The 18,676-nt window shown below is 41.0% G+C and overlaps 1 protein-coding gene across 7 annotated transcripts in view; it reads left to right on the top strand.

The window, feature by feature from the left end:
- The window catches only part of DCAF8 (DDB1 and CUL4 associated factor 8), a 42,518-nt gene that overhangs the window by 18,001 nt on the left and 5,841 nt on the right, over window positions 1-18,676 (top strand). For all 7 annotated transcript variants that reach the window (XM_029227377.1, XM_029227372.1, XM_029227374.1 and 4 more), the window contains 7 exons: window positions 106-776; window positions 1,744-1,884; window positions 2,969-3,063; window positions 7,771-7,881; window positions 16,587-16,659; window positions 17,178-17,235; window positions 17,748-17,855. In XM_029227377.1, the coding sequence (XP_029083210.1) occupies window positions 106-776; window positions 1,744-1,884; window positions 2,969-3,063; window positions 7,771-7,881; window positions 16,587-16,659; window positions 17,178-17,235; window positions 17,748-17,855 (1,257 nt within the window). The remainder of the gene's footprint in view (window positions 1-105; window positions 777-1,743; window positions 1,885-2,968; window positions 3,064-7,770; window positions 7,882-16,586; window positions 16,660-17,177; window positions 17,236-17,747; window positions 17,856-18,676) is intronic.

Below are 18,676 nucleotides of genomic sequence, written 5' to 3' on the forward strand. Positions count from 1 at the left end.
CTTTTGGTGTGATGATTTTTTAGACTAAGGAGTGGGAATCCTTCTGGTCACTATCTTATTTCCTTATTTTTCCCCCTCACCTACCCATTCCTCACTAACATGCAGGAAGCCTGTCTAGCAGTCCAGAGGAGATGTCTGGTGCTGAGGAGGGGAGGGAGACATCCTCAGGCATTGAAGTGGAGGCCTCAGACCTGAGCTTGAGCTTGACCGGGGATGATGGTGGCCCCAACCGCACCAGCACAGAAAGTCGAGGCACAGATACAGAGAGCTCAGGTGAAGACAAGGACTCTGACAGCATGGAGGACACTGGCCATTACTCCATCAATGATGAAAACCAAGTCCATGACCGCTCAGAGGAAGAAGAGGATGAAGAAGAGGAGGAAGAAGAGCATCCTCGTCGTCGTGTACAGCGCAAGCGGGCAAACCGTGACCAGGACTCATCAGATGATGAGCGGGCCCTGGAGGACTGGGTGTCCTCGGAGACCTCAGTCCTGCCCCGACCTCGCTGGCAAGCCCTTCCTGCCCTTCGGGAGCGGGAGCTGGGTTCAAGTGCCCGCTTTGTGTATGAGGCTTGTGGGGCAAGAGTCTTTGTGCAGCGTTTCCGCCTGCAGCATGGGCTTGAGGGCCATACTGGTTGTGTTAATACCCTGCACTTTAACCAGCGCGGCACCTGGCTGGCCAGTGGCAGCGATGACCTGAAAGTGGTGGTTTGGGACTGGGTACGGCGACAGCCAGTGTTGGACTTTGAGAGCGGCCACAAAAGCAATGTCTTCCAGGTGAGGCGAGGGAGCAGATTGGCAACTGAGAAAATCAGGCACGAGTTAGACAAACCTGAGCTGCTGCCTGGAGTAGGAGTGATAGTGAGTTGTGGTAGGAGTTAGATATCAGGACTCGGTCCTTCCTTGGCTCCCATAATGACTTAGAGCAGTTAAATACACTGAAAGACTCATGGCACCCTTTTGTTTCCTTGAGCACAGAGACTGTTAGAAGCCTCATTATAATAGGAAGGGTGCTTGGAAATCATCAGGAAGGCACTAAGTGCCGTGCTAGGAGGCGTTATAATACAAGAGCAGAGGCTCTTGAACCAGTCTAGTTGAGTTTAAATCTTGGTCCAACCCCTTAACTAGCTATGTGATCTTGGGCAAGTTTATTTAACCTCTGTCTTCAGTTTATTTACCTATAGTATAGGGCTAATAACATACAGGGTTATGAGGATTAAATAACAGTAGAAGCTAAGCAGTTAGAACCGTGCCTGGTACTTAATAAACGTTTGATAAATATTGTTAATATTGTTATTCTCTGGAAGTTTTACTTACCAGCCCCATCCATCATATGGTACTAGCCATTTATCCCTAAGCATGTTCTCTTTCCTTCCCCAGTATCCCCTCTAGTTTCCTTTTTCTTTGTAGCAAGTTTATGTTTACTTCCTGAATCAAGGAAGATTTTCTCCTTTTTCCCTTACCTTTCTTTCTTACTGGGTATAGTCCTAGTTCACCTGAGCACTCATACCAGTTCAGCCTTCTAGAAGCAACAGAAATCCTCTCATATCAGAAATTTTTTCTTTTCCTCTCCTTTAACCCTTGGAAGAAATTGGACTTGAGCCAACTGTATAAGAGCAGGAGGTCTAAGTTTCCAGCTGTTGTGTAGCAAAAGTGGATGATTTGGGGTTGTCATCATGTTTTTCCCTCTCAAATTCACCTCTTCAATTTCTCTTGTCCCTTATTTTTATTCTTAACATCGCAGGCCAAGTTCCTTCCTAACAGTGGCGATTCCACCCTGGCCATGTGTGCCCGTGATGGGCAGGTTCGGGTAGCAGAGTTGTCTGCTACACAGTGCTGCAAGAATACAAAGCGTGTGGCCCAGCACAAGGGAGCATCCCACAAGGTAAGCAAGCCCTTGCCCCAAAGGTTGTGCAGTTCAGCTCCTCTGTGGATCTCAGCCAAAGCCCTCCAGTATCTCTGTCCATTGTGTCCCCTTTGTTGTGGTCACCTCCATCGCTTCTTTCAGTCCTAGGATTTGTAGGTAAGATGGGAGAAAAAGCAGCCACACTAAACTTCTCAGAAGGCAAGTATTTGAGAGATCTCTAGATCTTGCACATGCAACATTCACCTGATAATACTTAACTCCTAAGCTGAGCCATGGTTGGTTTGGAGATCCTTGAGGTCTCCTGTGCCTTCCAAACCTTTAAAATTTACTCCTATTGTATTTAGAACATTTTAACAGCTCTAAGGTGCTAGCTGTTGGCTTCTCATATGTGAGAGCTCCAGCTTTTCTGCTCACAACTCTCAGTGCATAAACAGTACTATTTCTGGAAGCCCTATTTAGAGCTGGGAATATAGGCCAAATAATCATGATGGCAGCCAGTGAGGAGCCAAGAACTGCCTAGTCTCAGAGTAGGCACTGTTTTCTTCCATGCCGTGGAAGGAGGATGGTCCTCTTTTTTTTTTTTTTTTTTTTTTTACAAACCCTAAGCAAATATGTAGGTGGACCTGGAGTATGCTTTCCTCCCCCATGGCTCAAGAAATATGAAAATTACCTATTTCTTTGATTCTTAAGACTACCCCCAACCCACTAGATAACTAACTTTTAGAACTAAGCTGTAGGGAATGAAACTTGGGTGCCATTTCTCTCCCCACCTGAGAGTGTGGAATTGATTTTGAGGATGAGCCCTAATGGCGGTGTTTTCCTTTGGTATCACTGTTCAGATCCCTTGGAGACTTAATTAAAATAGCAAATCACCTGTCCTTTTGACTTGTATAGAATAAACAAGCTGTGAATAATTCACACAGCAAGAGAGAATGGGCTTATTAAATTATCTTCTTTCCTGGGATTTTACAACAAAAAAAGGCAGATGTTTCTCTTGCTGAGACATTTTAAATGCAGCCCTTTGTAAAGATAAAGGAATGAGTTAGACAGCCTCTAATTTTAATCTTTAGAAACCTCATGCTTTCCCTTTTTTCTCCTTCAGTTGGCCCTGGAACCAGACTCTCCCTGTACGTTCCTATCTGCAGGTGAAGATGCAGTTGTCTTCACCATTGACCTCAGACAAGACCGGCCAGCTTCGTAAGTATAGCAATAGTATTTTTACAGAACTGGATTTCTTGGCTTTGAAAATACTGCATGTGTCCTAGGTAATGCTCAACTCTCTGGTCCATCAGAATGGTTCCTTTGTATTTATGATAAGAAACAGATGAGTTTAGGGGAATTCCTTATTTCTTTGTTGTTGTCTCTTTCTCAGCAGTAAAATACTATTCGCCTGTCTTCATTTCTAAAGCAGGGTTCAGTTATCTTATTATATGTGGGCTTTAATAACTGGATGATCTTCCACTCTCCATTCACTTGGGTGCCACTCAGCTTCCCCACAAGAAGCATGTTCCTAGCAACTTAGAGCTATGCTCCTATGTAGTTTTCACTTCAATTTTGTGGAGAAATGTAAAAATTAAATGATAATTCTTGAACAAAAGTATTGGTAGTTGTAGTAGAACTCTGTCATATCACAGCTCATTTTTACTTGAATCAGAGATTCATAGGTAAATTATATCCCCTTTTAGCTATGTGATATCATAGAAAGAGCATAGCATCTTATTTGGATCCAGGCAGACCTAGATCAGATCTCAACTTGGGCACTACTAGTAATGACCTATATAACCTTTCTGAACTTCAGTTTCTTCAGCCTCACTATGGGTATAATCAGTCAGTCTTATTCTCTCTTTTTCTCGTTTCTGTGAGGATTATTGATAAATGTGTTTGATACCTCAGCATAGTGTCTGGCACCATGGTTGGAACTTATTGAATTGTAGCTACTAATTATTTCAGTTTCCTTTTTTCATTTTTATTGCTCTTACAATAAATATATCTTGTTTTAATAACTCAAATAATGAAGTATATGGACAAAATGTAAATGCTCCCTCATGTATACCTCTCCTGCCCACCACTTTTCTAGCTATTAATAACCATTGTTAAAAATTTTGAATACCTTTTCAATCCTTTTTGTATACATTTATGTATCTTACTATATACATGTACACTCTTCCCTCTGACATGGGATAATTGTACGTGTATATAAACTTACATATACGTATGTTCCTGCAATTTACTTTTTTCACATTATGATGTATTTTGGAGAGCTTTCTACGTCAGACCAAAAAGGCCTACCTAATTTTTTCTTTGTAAACATTTTATTTATTTTTATGTGGACCATTTTTAAATTCTTTATTGAATGTGTTGCAGTGTTGCTTCTGTTTTATGCTTTGGTTTTTTGGCCAAGAGGCATGTGGGATCTTAGCTCCCTGACCAGGGATTGAACCCATGCCCCCTGCGTTGGAAGGCAAAGTCTTAATTAACCATGGACCGCCAGGAAAGTCCCTATGGCCTACCTCAGTTTTAACCATGACATCTGTGTCATAGCATTGGTGTACCACAGTTTGTTTAACGACTACCTAGTTGATAGATTATCTACATTATTTATTGTATTGTTAGTCTTAAAAACTATCTTTTTTTTTTTTTTTTTAATATGCCATTCTGGAAGTTTATTCTAGGATCACAAAGTGAGGAAGAACTCAAGATTTCAACTTTTCAGAACTCTCCCCCCTTAAAAATTATCTTAAATCTTACATGTCAATACCAATATTGAGTAAGGGGTGTCCCTAATTTCCATAGCATACAAGTAAAATATAAGTTAACATAGGGAATATCTTAAGGCTGATTATTATTAGACTTTTATTTTTAGAGAGATAAGTATACAAAAAGTTGCCTAGAAAGTGAAGAATTTAAAATAGTGGTTAAAGGATGGAAATGTTTTTGGCTTGTGGAAAGGATATACTGGTTATTTATATAAAACTTAAGAGGATGAAGATTGAGAGATAATGAATGGATTTCTCCTGGAAAGCGAACAGGCCTGGGTGACAAGGGATCTGCCTTCTAGTACTAGCCTGCAGTTATATAGCTTTGAGAAAATCATTTAATCTCTTAAACTGAATGATGTTTGTTATTTTCAGTTCTCAAGTTCCATGATTCTGTGATGATAATGGAACATCAGCAAGTTTTCCAGAGGGGAGTGGAAGGGCAAAGATGGAAAAAATGATATGAGTTTGTTTGGTCTGCTCTGGTACATTGTTGTGAAGCTGAATGAGATCCTTTGGATCAGGTTCAGAGGAAAACTACTGTTAGGCCACAAGAAATTGGGAATCTGGTTCAAGTAATGGGCAGAGTACATGACTGGCAGATTATTGAATGTGTAATGAAAAGGTGTAAGCAGAAAATCTGGCTGAGAGTTGATCAGTGGATCTAGGTGTAAGCAGTAATAGGTGGGATAGAAACTAAAAGGGGGAACATAGGAGAAACTTAGAGTGGGAGGAGGTCCAGATTCTGGCCTTAAGAAAGTTTTTGCTTTAGGGGTTGAATTAGTGGAAGGCTAGAATAAGGACTGAATGTGAAGGTCATGGCTAGAATGTGTATCCGTATGTGTTAAGCTGGTGCCTGAACATCTGCTTATATCAGAGACACTTTTTTGTGTGAAGTTGGCATAGGGAAATTTTTCTTTTGTATGTACATAATAGCTGAGATTCTGGAATCTGGTGATATTGGCTAACATCATAGGAGGAGTTGGATTTGGAGCTGTGGGTGGGATATTCATTTAGCCAGCGGAAGCCAGTTTGAGATATTCTTCAGAGGAATCCGTTGGTTTGAGCTGTAATTGTTTTTCCCTTTTTCCTGGAACATACCAGCCCGCTAAAGACTGCAAATTTTAAGGCAGAATTTGGTAAATTTGTTTCATATGGCTTTGTGTGCTGCCTTACTCTGGTGTCAAAACTTTTTTTTCCTGCTGCCATTATCAATCATTTTTATAGCACCTCTGCATTTTCCCCACAGGGCTCAAGGTGCTCTGTGCATTTATGCATTAGGAGAGAGAATTGTTTGTTTTAGGTGAATAAATGGAGGCCTAGAAAATTGAGTTCTTTGTCAGGATTAGATGACAGTGGAGCCAGTACTTCATAATCTATCCCCTCACTTTCTTCATTTTGCTTCTGCATGGTAACTGTTATGGTCAGACAAACATGTCTGACCCTCTCCTAAAAATCCAAATTGCTGAGGAAATGAGATGTTTCTCTGAAAAAGAGCAGCAGCTGCTCCTATTCCTCTTCTATATCTAAAGCCCAAATTAGAGCTGCCTCTTCTCCATTGCTAGTTTTGTTCCTGAAACTTTTTTTTTGACTTGTTTTCTGCCTTGTGTTTTGGGTATGTGTGTATTTGTGTTTTCCCTAATGACATTTATTTTTAATGACCTTTGTACACTATTCTTTTAATGGAAGGCTGCAGAGATTTTAAAATTAAATTTCTCCTTTGCCTAGAGCAGTCTAGGATGGAGTGACTTTGACCATTCAGAGAGGATGCTAACATCATTTACAAAGAAACTTATTGTCATAGTTATAGTTCTTTTCATTTTCTGTAAGCACCAGAAATGAGCAAAAGCTTAGAATTAAAAATGAAAGCTGTTATTCATAATCGCCAAAACTTGGAAGCAACCAAGATGTACTTCGGTAGGTGAATGGATATACTGTGGTATATCCAGATAATGGAATATTATTCAGCAGTAAAAAAAAAAAAAAAAAAAAAGCAAGCAAGCTAAAGCCCAGTCCCTTCCTTTCCTGTCTTCCTTTTTCTATAAATTTACTAATCTTTATGATGTCATATTTGACAGGTTGAACGCTTCAATCTGGGAGGAGTATTAATAGGGCCACCCTTAAGGTGGGACAAAATTATGGCTCTTTGGCCCAAATCTTCTGGCTAAAACTCTGAAATTTTAAAGGTTTCCTCGGGGTCCCATGCCCTCCTAAGAATCACCCTTTTTTGTGGTACAGCCAGAAGAATAATTTAGAAATAATTTTTCAGCATTAAAAACAGCTGTCTTGACAAGAACATCTGCTCCTAATATGCTTCAAATAAGGGAAGACTAATATTGTTTTCCTTTGTATTAACCGTTGCTTGTTGTTTTTCATCGTGCGCTTTTAAAGCTGCGTTTTAAATGACACTTCTCTGGAATCTGGGAGATAGATTCTGACTTTAAGGTCTTTTCCTTTTTTTTTTTTTAATGTTTAATTTTTATTTATTTTGGCTGCGCGGGGTCTTAGTTGCAGCACGTGGGATCTTTGTTGCAGCGTTTGGACTTTTTAGTTGTGGCATGCTGACTCCTTAGTTGTGGCATGCTGACTCCTTAGTTGTGGCATGCCTGTGCGATCTAGTTCCCTGACCAGGGATCGAACCCAGGTCCCCTGCATTGGGAGCACAGTCTTACCCACTGGACTACCAGGGAAGTCCCCCTTAAGGTCTTTTCTATCCACTGTTTCTGTGATTCATCCTTCCCTCACTCCCTGCTCCCAGATGATTGGGAAGATGTACTTACAAGTAAAGGATAGGAAGATGTGAGTAGTATTGTCTCTTTAATGATTGGTTGTCATCATGTTAGACTCAAGCTAAGGCTAATGAGGAATAATACTTACATACACCTTTAATTTATACTTCTTGAGGACCAGAAAATTACTACATGTTTTTTCCATCTCCAAAGTAGCATTTAGTAAATATATATGGTGGTGGGTTTTGTTTTTTTTTCTTGTTCCAATGTACGAACAAACAAAACCACTTCTTTCTTTCCAAGTGAGAATCTGTTTGGTTTCTTATTAGCTGTGTGTGCGTTACTGTCTTTATTCTCACTTGCCATGACTATCTGGATCTTTTGGAGAATATAACTTTTATACTTTTCTACTCTTGAAGGAAACTGGTGGTGACAAAAGAAAAGGAGAAGAAGGTGGGGCTGTATACAATCTATGTGAATCCTGCCAATACCCACCAGTTTGCAGTGGGTGGACGAGATCAGTTTGTAAGGTGAGTCTGTGGCTCTTTTGTGTCTTTGAGAGTTTGAGACTGTGATGTATTGTGTACTACCAGCTTGGGTACTACTACCTTATGGAAAGCTATGAATTGCCTAGGAGTTCATTAACCACCATCTTTAATTTTTTGCCATCTTCCAAAGAGTTTAAACTTCCTCTGACATATTCTGTTCCCTAATGTAGCAGTCTCTGAGGGATGGCTTAACATGTTATAGATATTAGCAAGTTCTAAAGAAGTTTGATGAATTGACCAAGTTCTCCACATAGCAGCTAGGCATAAACCCAGGTTTACTAGCAAGTGCTCTCTTAGTAAATATTTTCCACCATTTTTCATATGTAAATTAACACGTACTAGAAATTTTGAATGCTGGTTTCAGATACAGAAATAATTTGACTTGGGAGTACTCACTGTGAACTTCAGGTTTTTGGCTCCCAGTATCCTGAACCACTCTTCTTTATCTTTAGTGATATCTTTGTTACTATGAACATTTCTTGTAACACTGTCTATTGAGATATATCCTGAGGAAAACAGAGTTCATGGATTCAGTCGCCATGTGTAGCAGTTAGTTTCCTTCTGGCCCTTTGTCACAATTATATCCCATCCCTATCCAATTGGGCTATTTTTTTTTAACATCTTTATTGGAGTATAATTGCTTTACAGTGTTGTGTTAGTTTCTGCTGTATAACAAAGTGAATCAGCTATATGCATACATATATCCCCATATCCCCTCCCTCTTGCATCTCCCTCCCCTGCCCCATCCCACCCCTCTAGGTGGTTACAAAGCACCGAGCTGATCTCCCTGTGCTATGTGGCTGCTTCCCACTAGCTATCTATTTTACATTTGGTAGTGTGTATATGTCAGTGCCACTCTCTCACTTCGTCCCAGCTTACCCTTCCCTCTCCTCCCGGTGTCCTCAAGTCCATTCTCTACGTCTACATCTTTATTCCCGTCCTGCCCCTAGGTTCATCAGAACCACTTTTTTTTTTTTTTAGATTCCATATGTATGTGTAAGCATACGGTATTTGTTTTTCTCTTCCTGACTTACTTCACTCTGTATGACAGACTCTAGGTCCATCCACCTCACTACAAATAACTCAATTTCGTTTCTTTTTATGGCTGAGTAATATTCCAGTGTATATATGTGCCACATCTTCTTTATCCATTAATCTGTCGATGGACACAGGTTGCTTCCATGACCTGGCTATTGTCAATAGAGCTGCAGTGAACACTGTGGTACATGACTCTTTTTGAATTATGGTTTTCTCAGGGTATATGCCCAGTAGTGGGATGGCTGGGTCATATGGTACTTCTATTTTTAGTTATTTAAGGAACCTCCATACTGTTCTCCATAGTGGCTGTATCAATTTACATTCCCACCAACAGTGCAAGAGGGTTCCCTTTTCTCCATGCCCTCTCCAGCATTTATTGTTTGTAGATTTTTTGATGGTGCAATTGGCCTATTTTTAAGTATATTTCTTTGGTTGCCAACAGATCATCAGTTTGAAAGGGAGGAAGGAAAGCATCACTAGAAGAATGAATGACTTTATGCTTTCCTGGTGGTGGATGAAAAGCATTATCTTCCTTTTTATTTATTTATAAATTTATTTTATTTATTTATTTCTGGCTGTGTTGGGTCTTTGTTGCTGCACGCAGGCTTTCTCTAGTTGCAGAGAGCAGGGGCTACTCTTTGTTTTGGTGCGTGTGCTTCTCATTGCAGTGGCTTCTCTTGGGGAGGACAGGCTCTAGGCATGCGGGCTTCAGTAGTTGTGGCTTGCGGGCTCTAGAGCGCAGGTTCAGTAGTCGTGGCGCACGGGCTTAGTTGCTCTGCAGCATGTGGGATCTTCCCAGACCAGGGCTCGAACCCGTGTCCCCTGCATTGGCAGGCGGGTTCCTAACCACTGTGCCACCAGGGAAGTCCCATCTTCCTTTTTAAATAAGAGGATATTTTTATAACTGTATTCTGTAATTAATTTTATTAATAATCACAGGGATGGGACTAAATTTTTAGAAATACCTGAGAGATGATCTTAACTTGTTGAAGAATCCTGCCACAAGAGAACTGGGCAACTTTGTTGCTCTCTTCTTCTTCCCCTGTTTCCCTTGCCTTCTAAATTCCTTTCCTCTATTGGTCAATAGCAAATGTTTAGCAGTAGTTTTTTTTTTTAAGATAAGCTGTTGATCTAAAAAGGGGTAGTAGTTGTCAGAACTTTCAGGTGCTACCTCCTCCAAATCAAGCATTTACTGAATTTTTAAATTTGCATTTCCTGCTTAGAGCTCTGGATTCATGGAAAAGTCTGTGTCTCTAGATAATTCAACCACTAGGACCTTGATGTTTGGAGGAGAGTGGAGGCATTGGCTGTATTGAGAACTGCAATTGATAACGCTTTTATCCAGAGCTAATACTTTCTCAGGGTGAGAGTGGGGCTGGAGATTAGTTTTAGCATTTCATCACAAGGAGAAATACTCAGATCTTCTATTTATTATCAGCCTCAATATCCTTTATCCCTTTGTACATGCCAAATTCTCAGCACGTAATAGGCTGTTTACACGACAAAAGCATGTGTATATTTTGAGGCACACTGATCGCCTGTGAGCAGATGGCCCTTCCACACCCTAGCTCTTCTCTGATCATCCTCAATTTCTCTGGCACCTCTTCAGTTCAGCCAGTTGAATGTTTTGGAATTCCTCTTTTCTGTTTCTTTCTTTGAAAGAACTTTAGGCTCACCTGCCAGTACAAATTTGAAAATACTTTTGCTGAATATTTTATATCATAACACCATTAGCTTTCACTAGCTTGAAGGAATTCCTTTAGGGGAGTACAGAGAAATAGCTTACCCTTCCTCAAGGCTTTCACATCATAAATACTGAATTTTAGTTTAGGATTGTGAAGGAGCATCTAAGAGAGTCATGCTTTTTTGAATATGACCAAAAAGGGGGGATGGGCAGGGAGAAAGAAAAAAGGTAGGCAAATGGAGGGTGGTATATAGATTTGAGTTTCTGCCACTAAATCCTTTTTAGGTTAGTTTAAGAATTTACAGGAGTGAAGAAAAGGAGAATGTATCAGGTGAATGAATCCTGTGATAGATTTGGCAGTGTGATTGGTTGACATGTAAATTTATTGCTAAAGGATTTGGTATAGGCCCTGGTTTATAAAACACAGTCAATAAATAGTCACTTTGCTCCCCTATCTTTATCAGCAACATTGAGAGAACACTAGATTAAAGGCAAGTTGGGGGAAGAGGAGGTGAGGAGGGAAGAGAGAGGCTTAAGGTAACAAATTCGTGGGCACCTGGAGGCCTGTGGAGAGGAATGCAGTAAGGGTGTTCAGACAGTGCTGAAACCATTCTTTATTTGATTTAAAATGTCCAGGGTATAGGAAGACTCAATAATGTGGAGATGTCAGTTCTTCCCAACTTGATCTATTGAGTCAGTGCAATCCCAATCAAAATTCCGGCAAGTTATTTTATGGATATCGACAAACTGCTTCTTAAAGTTTGTGTGGGGAGACAGAAGATCCAGGATATCCAACACAGTATTGAGAGAGAAGAACAAAGCTGGAAGCCTGATACTACCCAACTTCAAGACCTATCAATACTCTAAAGCTACAGTAATTCAGACAGCATTGTATTGGTGAAATAGACAAATAGATCAAAAGAACAGAATAGAGAGCCCAGAAATAGACCCCCATAAATACAGTCAAGTTATCTTTGACAAGGAAGCAAAGGCAACAAATGAAGAAAAGATAGTCTCTTCAATATATGGTGCTGAAAGAACAGGACATCCACATGTAAAAACTGAATCTAGACATAGACCTTACACAGTTCACAAAAGTTAACTTAAAATGGATCATAGACCTGAAAGTAAAGCCCAAAACTATAAAACTCCAGAAGATAACATCGGAGAAAACCTAGAAGACCTTGGGTATGGTGATGCCTTTTTATTTTTTTATTATTATTATTTTTAAAGTTTATTTTATTTATTTATTTTTGGCTGTGTTGGGTCTTCGTTGTGGTGCGTGGGCTTCTCATTGCAGTGACTTCTCTTGTTGTGGAGCACAGGCTCTAGGCGTGTGGGCTTCAGTAGTCGTGGCATGCAGGCTCAGTAGTTGTGGCTCGTGGGCTCTAGAGCACAGGCTCAGTAGTTGGGGCACACGGGCTTAGTTGCTCCATGGCATGTGGGATCTCCCCAGACCAGGGATTGAACCCGTGTCCCCTGCATTGGCAGGCGGATTCTTAACCCCTGGGCCACCAGGAAAGTCCCTTGGTGATGCCTTTTTAGATACAACATCAAAGACATCCATGAAAGAAGTAATTGATAGGTTAGACTTCATTAAAATTAAAAACTTCTGCTCTGTGAAAGACACTGTCTTTCAAGAGAATTAGAAGATAAGCCACAGACTGGGAGAAAATGCTTGCAAAAGGCACATCTGATGAGGGACTGTTATGCAAAATATACAAAGAACTCTTAAAACTCAACAACAAGCAAACAACCCAATTAAAAAGTGAGCCAAAGACCTTAACAGACACCTCACTGAAGAAGATACAGATGACAAGTGTATGAAAAGATGATCCACATTATATGTCATCAGGAAAATGCATATTAAAACAACAGTGAGATACCACTACACATCTATTAGAGTGGCTAAAATCCAGGACACTGACAGCACGAATTGCTGGTGAGTACTGTGGAGCAACAGGAACTCTTACACATTGCTAGTGGGAGTGCAAAGTGATACAGCCGCTTTAGAAGACAGTTTGACGGTTTCTCCAGAACTAGACACACTGGTACCATACAATCCAGCAGTCAGGCTCCTTGGTATTTACCTGAAGGAGTTGAAAAGTTATGTCCACACAGAAACCTGTACGTGGATGTTTATAGCAGCTTTATTCATAACTGCCAAAACTCGGAAGCAACCAAGGTGTTCTTCAGTATGTGAATGGATAAATAAATGGTGGTATATCCAGACAATGGAATATTATTCAGCACTAAAAAGAAAAGAGCTATCAAGTCATGAATAGACATGGAGGAACCTTAAATGCATATTACTAAGCGAAAAAAAAGGCCAGTCAGCCAATCTGAAAAGACTACATACTGTATGATTCCAACAGTATGACATTCTGGAAAAGGCAAAACTGTGGAAATAAGAAAAAGGTCAGTGGTAGCCAGGGGTGGGGTGGGGCAAGAGAGATGAATAGGCAGAGGACAGAGGATTTTTAGGGCAGCGAAAGTACTCTATGATATTATAATGATGGATATACGTCATTATACATTTGTCCAAACCTGTAGAATGTACAAGAGTGAACCCTCAGGTGAACTATAGACTTTGAGTGATTATCATATGTCAGTGTAGGTTCATCCTTGGTTTAAAAAAAAAAAACTACCGTTTTGATGAGTGATTTTGATAATGGGAGGGGCTATACATGTGTGGGGGTAGGGAGTGTATGAAAAACCTCTATACTGCCCTCTCAGTTTTGTTGTAAACCTAAAACTGCTTTAAGAAAATAGCCTTAAAAATTAAAAAAAAATTTTTTTTTAATGTCAAGGTCCTGTCCTATGCGCAGATAATAGGGGAATTGTTTTTGTATTTGTATCACCACTGTCTAGCACAGGGCCTGGCAGTCTACACTGTGTTTGTAAATAAAGCTTTATTAGAACACAGCCATAGCCATTTGCTCACATATATCCGTGACATGCTACAGTGGCAGAGTTTGGAAACTGTGACAGAGACTGGATGGCCTGCCAGCTTAAAATATTTACTGCCTTACCATTTAAGAAAAAGTTTGGGGCTTCCCTGGTGGCACAGTGGTTAAGAATCCACCTGCCATTGCAGGGGACATGGGTTCGAGCCCTAGTCCAGGAAGATCCCACATGCCACAGAGCAGCTAAGCCTGTGCACCACAACTACTGAAGCCTGTGTGCCTAGAGCCCATGCTCCCCAACAAGAGAGGCCACCACAATAAGAAGCCCATGCACCGCAACGAAGAGTAGCCCCCACTCGCCGCAACTGGAGAAAGCCCACGCGCAGCAGCGAAGACCCAACGCAGCCAAAAATTAAATAAAATAAATAAATTTTTAAAAAAAGTTTGCCAATCCCTAGTCTCAAGCATCATATCTAGAATATAGTAGGTTCTTAATACATACTTATGGAAGAAAGGGGAGGAGGGTAGGTAAAGATTTCCCCATAAAGAAGAGCGTTGGATACAGAGGAACATGGAATGGTCCATACAACAAGATACTGAATATTTAAAATTTTTTACTAATTTGATGACTTGGGAAGATAATGATGTCTTAGTGACATTTGAGAGCTGTTGATTTAGACTTAGTTTAGAGGGAAAATAATCTGATTATCAGCTGCTATATTTGCTGAAGAGTAGTAATTGGTAGTACAGCAGTCTCCTGTTTGTCTTATTTTTTTATTGGTTCATTTAAAAAACATTTCCTGGATAGTCTATTTATGCAAGATATTAATGGATTATGGAGAATACTTAATTCGTTCGTTTATTCATCCAGCATTTACTGAGCATTTGTTGTGTGCTAGGTACACACTTGACTAGACATAGTTTCTGCCTTCAAGGAGGATTCGGGAGAAGCAGATATATATAGGGATTAAGAATATTAAGTAACTTACCCAGTATTGCTCATCTAGTAAGTAGCATAGTATCTGAACTCAGTTCAGATGCCTTAAATATGGTGGAAACCATTTCACTATGCTGTTCTTTCTCACAGAGGAAATATTAAAGACAAATGGGAAGTATTTCAGGTAGAGGGAACAATATGTGTAGAATTAGGATAACAAGATGTGACATGGTATGTTCAAGGAAGCATAGTTTTTTTGTTTTCTGTATAATGCATAGGATCTTTGAGAAGTGATGGGCAGCCATACTAAGTAGTCTGGACTTTATTTAGTAGAAAGTACAAAATCACTGAAGAGATTTAAGCAGGGAATTTACATTAAATTTTTCATTTTCGACATAATTCTGGTGACAGTATGAGCAAAGAAATCAGAAGGTTATGATAAATAATGTAGGCAAAAAATGCCTAAGGGTGGAGAAAGAAGATATAGTCAAGAAATATACCAAGGAAGTCAAATCGACAGAAAAGAAACTAGATACATCGAGAAAGGACCTGATTTCTGGTTTGGCCACCTGAATTTAGGATGGTGCCATTAACAAAGATTTGGGGGAAAGGGTAGGTCTAGAATGATCTTAGCTTAAAAAGGAGAATGATTTTACTTTTGGGCATTCCATTACAACATCCATTTGGCGTGTGGATATAAATCTAGAGCTCACTCAGAACAAGTGTGGGCTGGAGACACAGATTTAAGAGACATATCCACATATAGGGGTAAAGTGTTAATGGAATTTGATTACCAAAAGAAAGCATAGAGCAGAATTCTTCCTCCCTTTTGAGTCTCTGGCCTCTTTGAGAATATAAGGAGAACCATGATCCCTTCTCCCAGGAAAAATACACATAAGCACAGTTTCTGGGCATTCACATATACTTGAACTCTAGGTTTTAAAATTTCCTTATGTAGAATCAGAGGAGAACTTAAGACCAGACCTTTGAGGAACATCAGCATTTAAGGGGTAGACAAAAGACAAGCCCATGGACAACATTAAAGGGTGGTTGGAAATCAAGGGAAAAAAGTGTTTCAGGGAAGGAGTAATGAACAATGTCAAGACGAGAGAGAAAGACCTAAAAAAGTATCTTATTGGTATTGGCAGTTAGGTTACTGATGACTTTAGCCAGAGAAGCTTCAGTAGTGAGTTGAAGGCCAAAGCTAGATTAGAATGGAATGAGAAATGAATAGGAGGTGAGGGAGTGAAAATGTTGAATGCAGATTGCTCTTTTCAGTAATTCTACTACAGGGGGGAAGGACAGGAAAAGCCAGAGTAGGAAAGGTCAGTGGAAGGATTTTTAGAAACGGGCAGACAATGGTGAGGAAGAGGACTAATCAGTGAGAAATGGATCAACCAACCAAACAAGGTCCTTGGAGGGATGAGCGTAAGAGCAGCTGTGGAGGGATGAGACTCTGAGATTGGAGGAGACTGATGGGTGAAGGCAGAGACTAGATCTGTCTTGTTCCTCACTATATTTCTAGCACCTGCCGTAATACTTGGCACCTAATCCATGTGTCATAAATAGTTGCACAAATGATTAAAGTTTGGATTGGAAAGATGAGGAAGGTGAAGGTAGTTTGATGCTTGATGAGAATGAAGGAAGGAGAGAGTGAGTCTTGAGATATAGGTGTTGGCTTGTAATAGTTTTGGGAAGAACTAGCCAAATAAAATTTCAAAAAGGGATTCAAGACCCACTGACTTACATAAAACATGGTCTCTGCCCATGAGTAATAAACCGTATTGGGGAGGCAACATGCATGCAAAAGGCTCTATAATAATGTTATTTCAGTGCAGATAAACAGTAAATGATATAAAAGCTGAGAGAAGAGATAAGCCACTTCAAAATAATATAATTTAGAATTACTACTTGAAATGAGAAGTACCTGGATAAGAGTTTTGGTTTGGAAGAGGGGCGGGAGAAGATTTTTGAGGAAGAACCTGAGCCAGAAGCCTAATTGGGGAATGTCCTTTATCTGTCCTGACATCCAGCTGACTGGTGTTCCTGCCACTACATCGAATTGCAACTCTTCAAGGGATGTTTGTAAATTTTGACATTTTCATTGCTTCTTCCACCGTAGGATTTATGACCAGAGGAAAATTGATGAGAATGAAAACAATGGAGTACTCAAGAAATTCTGCCCTCATCACCTGGTAAGATTCATGAAGGGCCAGTGGCTCCAGGCTTCCCTGACTCAACCCCAAGCCTGCCCCCAAACTTGTTGGTATGGTGGGAAGAGCTTGGACTTTGGAGTCAGACACCTGGATTTGAATCCTGGCTCTACCACTTACCAGTTTGGTGATCTTGGGCAGTCACCTTACCTCTGTTAGCCTCAGTTTTCTTATTGACAAAATAGAGATACAGATAACTGCCTTGTACCATGATGGTAAGGCCTAATGAGATAATGTATATATGAAATGGCTAGCACACAGAAGACAACCAGTAGAAAGACCTCTCCCCCCGAGGTGGTCACGTTTCATCAGTTGTACTCCTGTCTCTATCTCTCTGTCTATCTTCCTCTCTCTTCCTCTCTCTCTCTCTCTCTGTCTCTATCTCTAGCTGTCTGTCTCTGGGAGAGGATATAGGGGAGTTTGAAGGAAAACCTGTTTCCTGAAGGTGGTATAACAAATGGGGGGGTGGGGCATCAGACAGTATCTGCTCCTTATTGCAGGTGAACAGTGAGTCCAAAGCAAACATCACCTGTCTTGTGTACAGCCACGACGGCACAGGTACGTGAGCAGGGCCCAGCTCCTAGGCTGGCATGCCCCCTCTGTCTAGGGAGCTGCTGAGCCAGTGAGGCGTGTGCCCTCCGGTGCTCACCGCTGTGCTCTAGCTCCGAGCGGAGCAGCTGGGGAGTAGTTGCCGATGGCGAGCACACAGCGGGAGGATGCAGCAGATGACCCTTGGAGATGCCAGGCACTTGCGGAACGCTGCAGATGATACTTGGCAGGGCTTGTCCTAAAGCCCAGGCTGTTTGGTTGAGCAGGTTCTTATGCCTTTGACTCATTCCTGAATTAATGGGTATGATCTTCCTGGGCATTCTGCTACCCCTGGGTTGGCAGCATGTTCCTAGTCTACCCTAGACACCTGAAGTGCCTGCTGTTCCAACTGAGTAAGATGGGTGCTATACCTGGGTATTAGGAGGGGGCACTACTGGCAAGAAGCCCCACCCCAACCCCCAACTCCTGGTCCTAGCTTTTTTCAGCCTTTGCCTTCACTGCTGTGTGCTTGTTCTTGGCAGAGCTCCTGGCCAGTTACAATGATGAAGACATTTACCTCTTCAACTCCTCTCACAGTGATGGGGCCCAGTATATTAAGAGATATAAGGGCCACAGAAATAACGCCACAGGTGAGACTGTCTTTCTAGGTTTCTGTACCCCAAGTCTGTGGGTTTGAAGAACCACAGTATCTCATGCAGGTTGTGCAAATAAGAACTACCTAAAGAAGTAGGCCATCTGTCACCAAGTGACAACAAGCCTAATTGGGCTGGAGTTTTCATAGGCCCTCCTGTGCTAGAGGAGAGAGGGCTCAGGAGCATCTCTCACCACTACAGTGATGTTACTTGGTCTGGGTATAAGGAGACTCGACTGACTATATTTTTCTTATGATTTCAGGTAGCTTCAGGATTAAAAGACGTATTAGGGAGTTTGGGAAAGCCCTCCTTAGTTAGTGGTACTGAATTGCCTAAAATAGGGGGCTGAGCTTGTACTTACAGGGAAGAGGAGGGAATAATTCTTTTGAATGAGGCAGAAGAGGAGAAATGGTGATAGCACCTCACCCAAGTTTGCAGTGACGATTGGCCTTTTTTGTTCTGTCTGTGGTTCCCAAACTTTGCTGTACAATGAAGTCACCTGACAGTCTTTTAAAGATACTGAAGCCTGGCTTCCATACCCATCCATTCTGACTTAATTGGTATGGGGTGCATGTTGATTAGGATTTTTAAAAAGCTCCCTTTGATTCTAATGTACAGAAAAGTTGGAATCACTGCGCTTTGTTGTTATTAGTGCTCCTATCATATGTCTGTCATAATGTTGACTGGGGAGAGCAGTTAGTTTTCCTTTTTTCTCTTGAGCTGGTGAGAGGAGAGGGAAAAACCTGTACTTGGATCTTAGTCCTTGGGCATACAGAAGGAAGTATTCCAGTCTCATGATTGGTATGGAACTGGATGTA

Source organism: Monodon monoceros, unplaced genomic scaffold, assembly GCF_005190385.1.
Source record: "Monodon monoceros isolate NGI ecotype Baffin Bay Population unplaced genomic scaffold, NGI_Narwhal_1 Super_Scaffold_18, whole genome shotgun sequence".
In the NCBI taxonomy this organism is placed as follows: Eukaryota; Metazoa; Chordata; class Mammalia; order Artiodactyla; family Monodontidae; genus Monodon; species Monodon monoceros.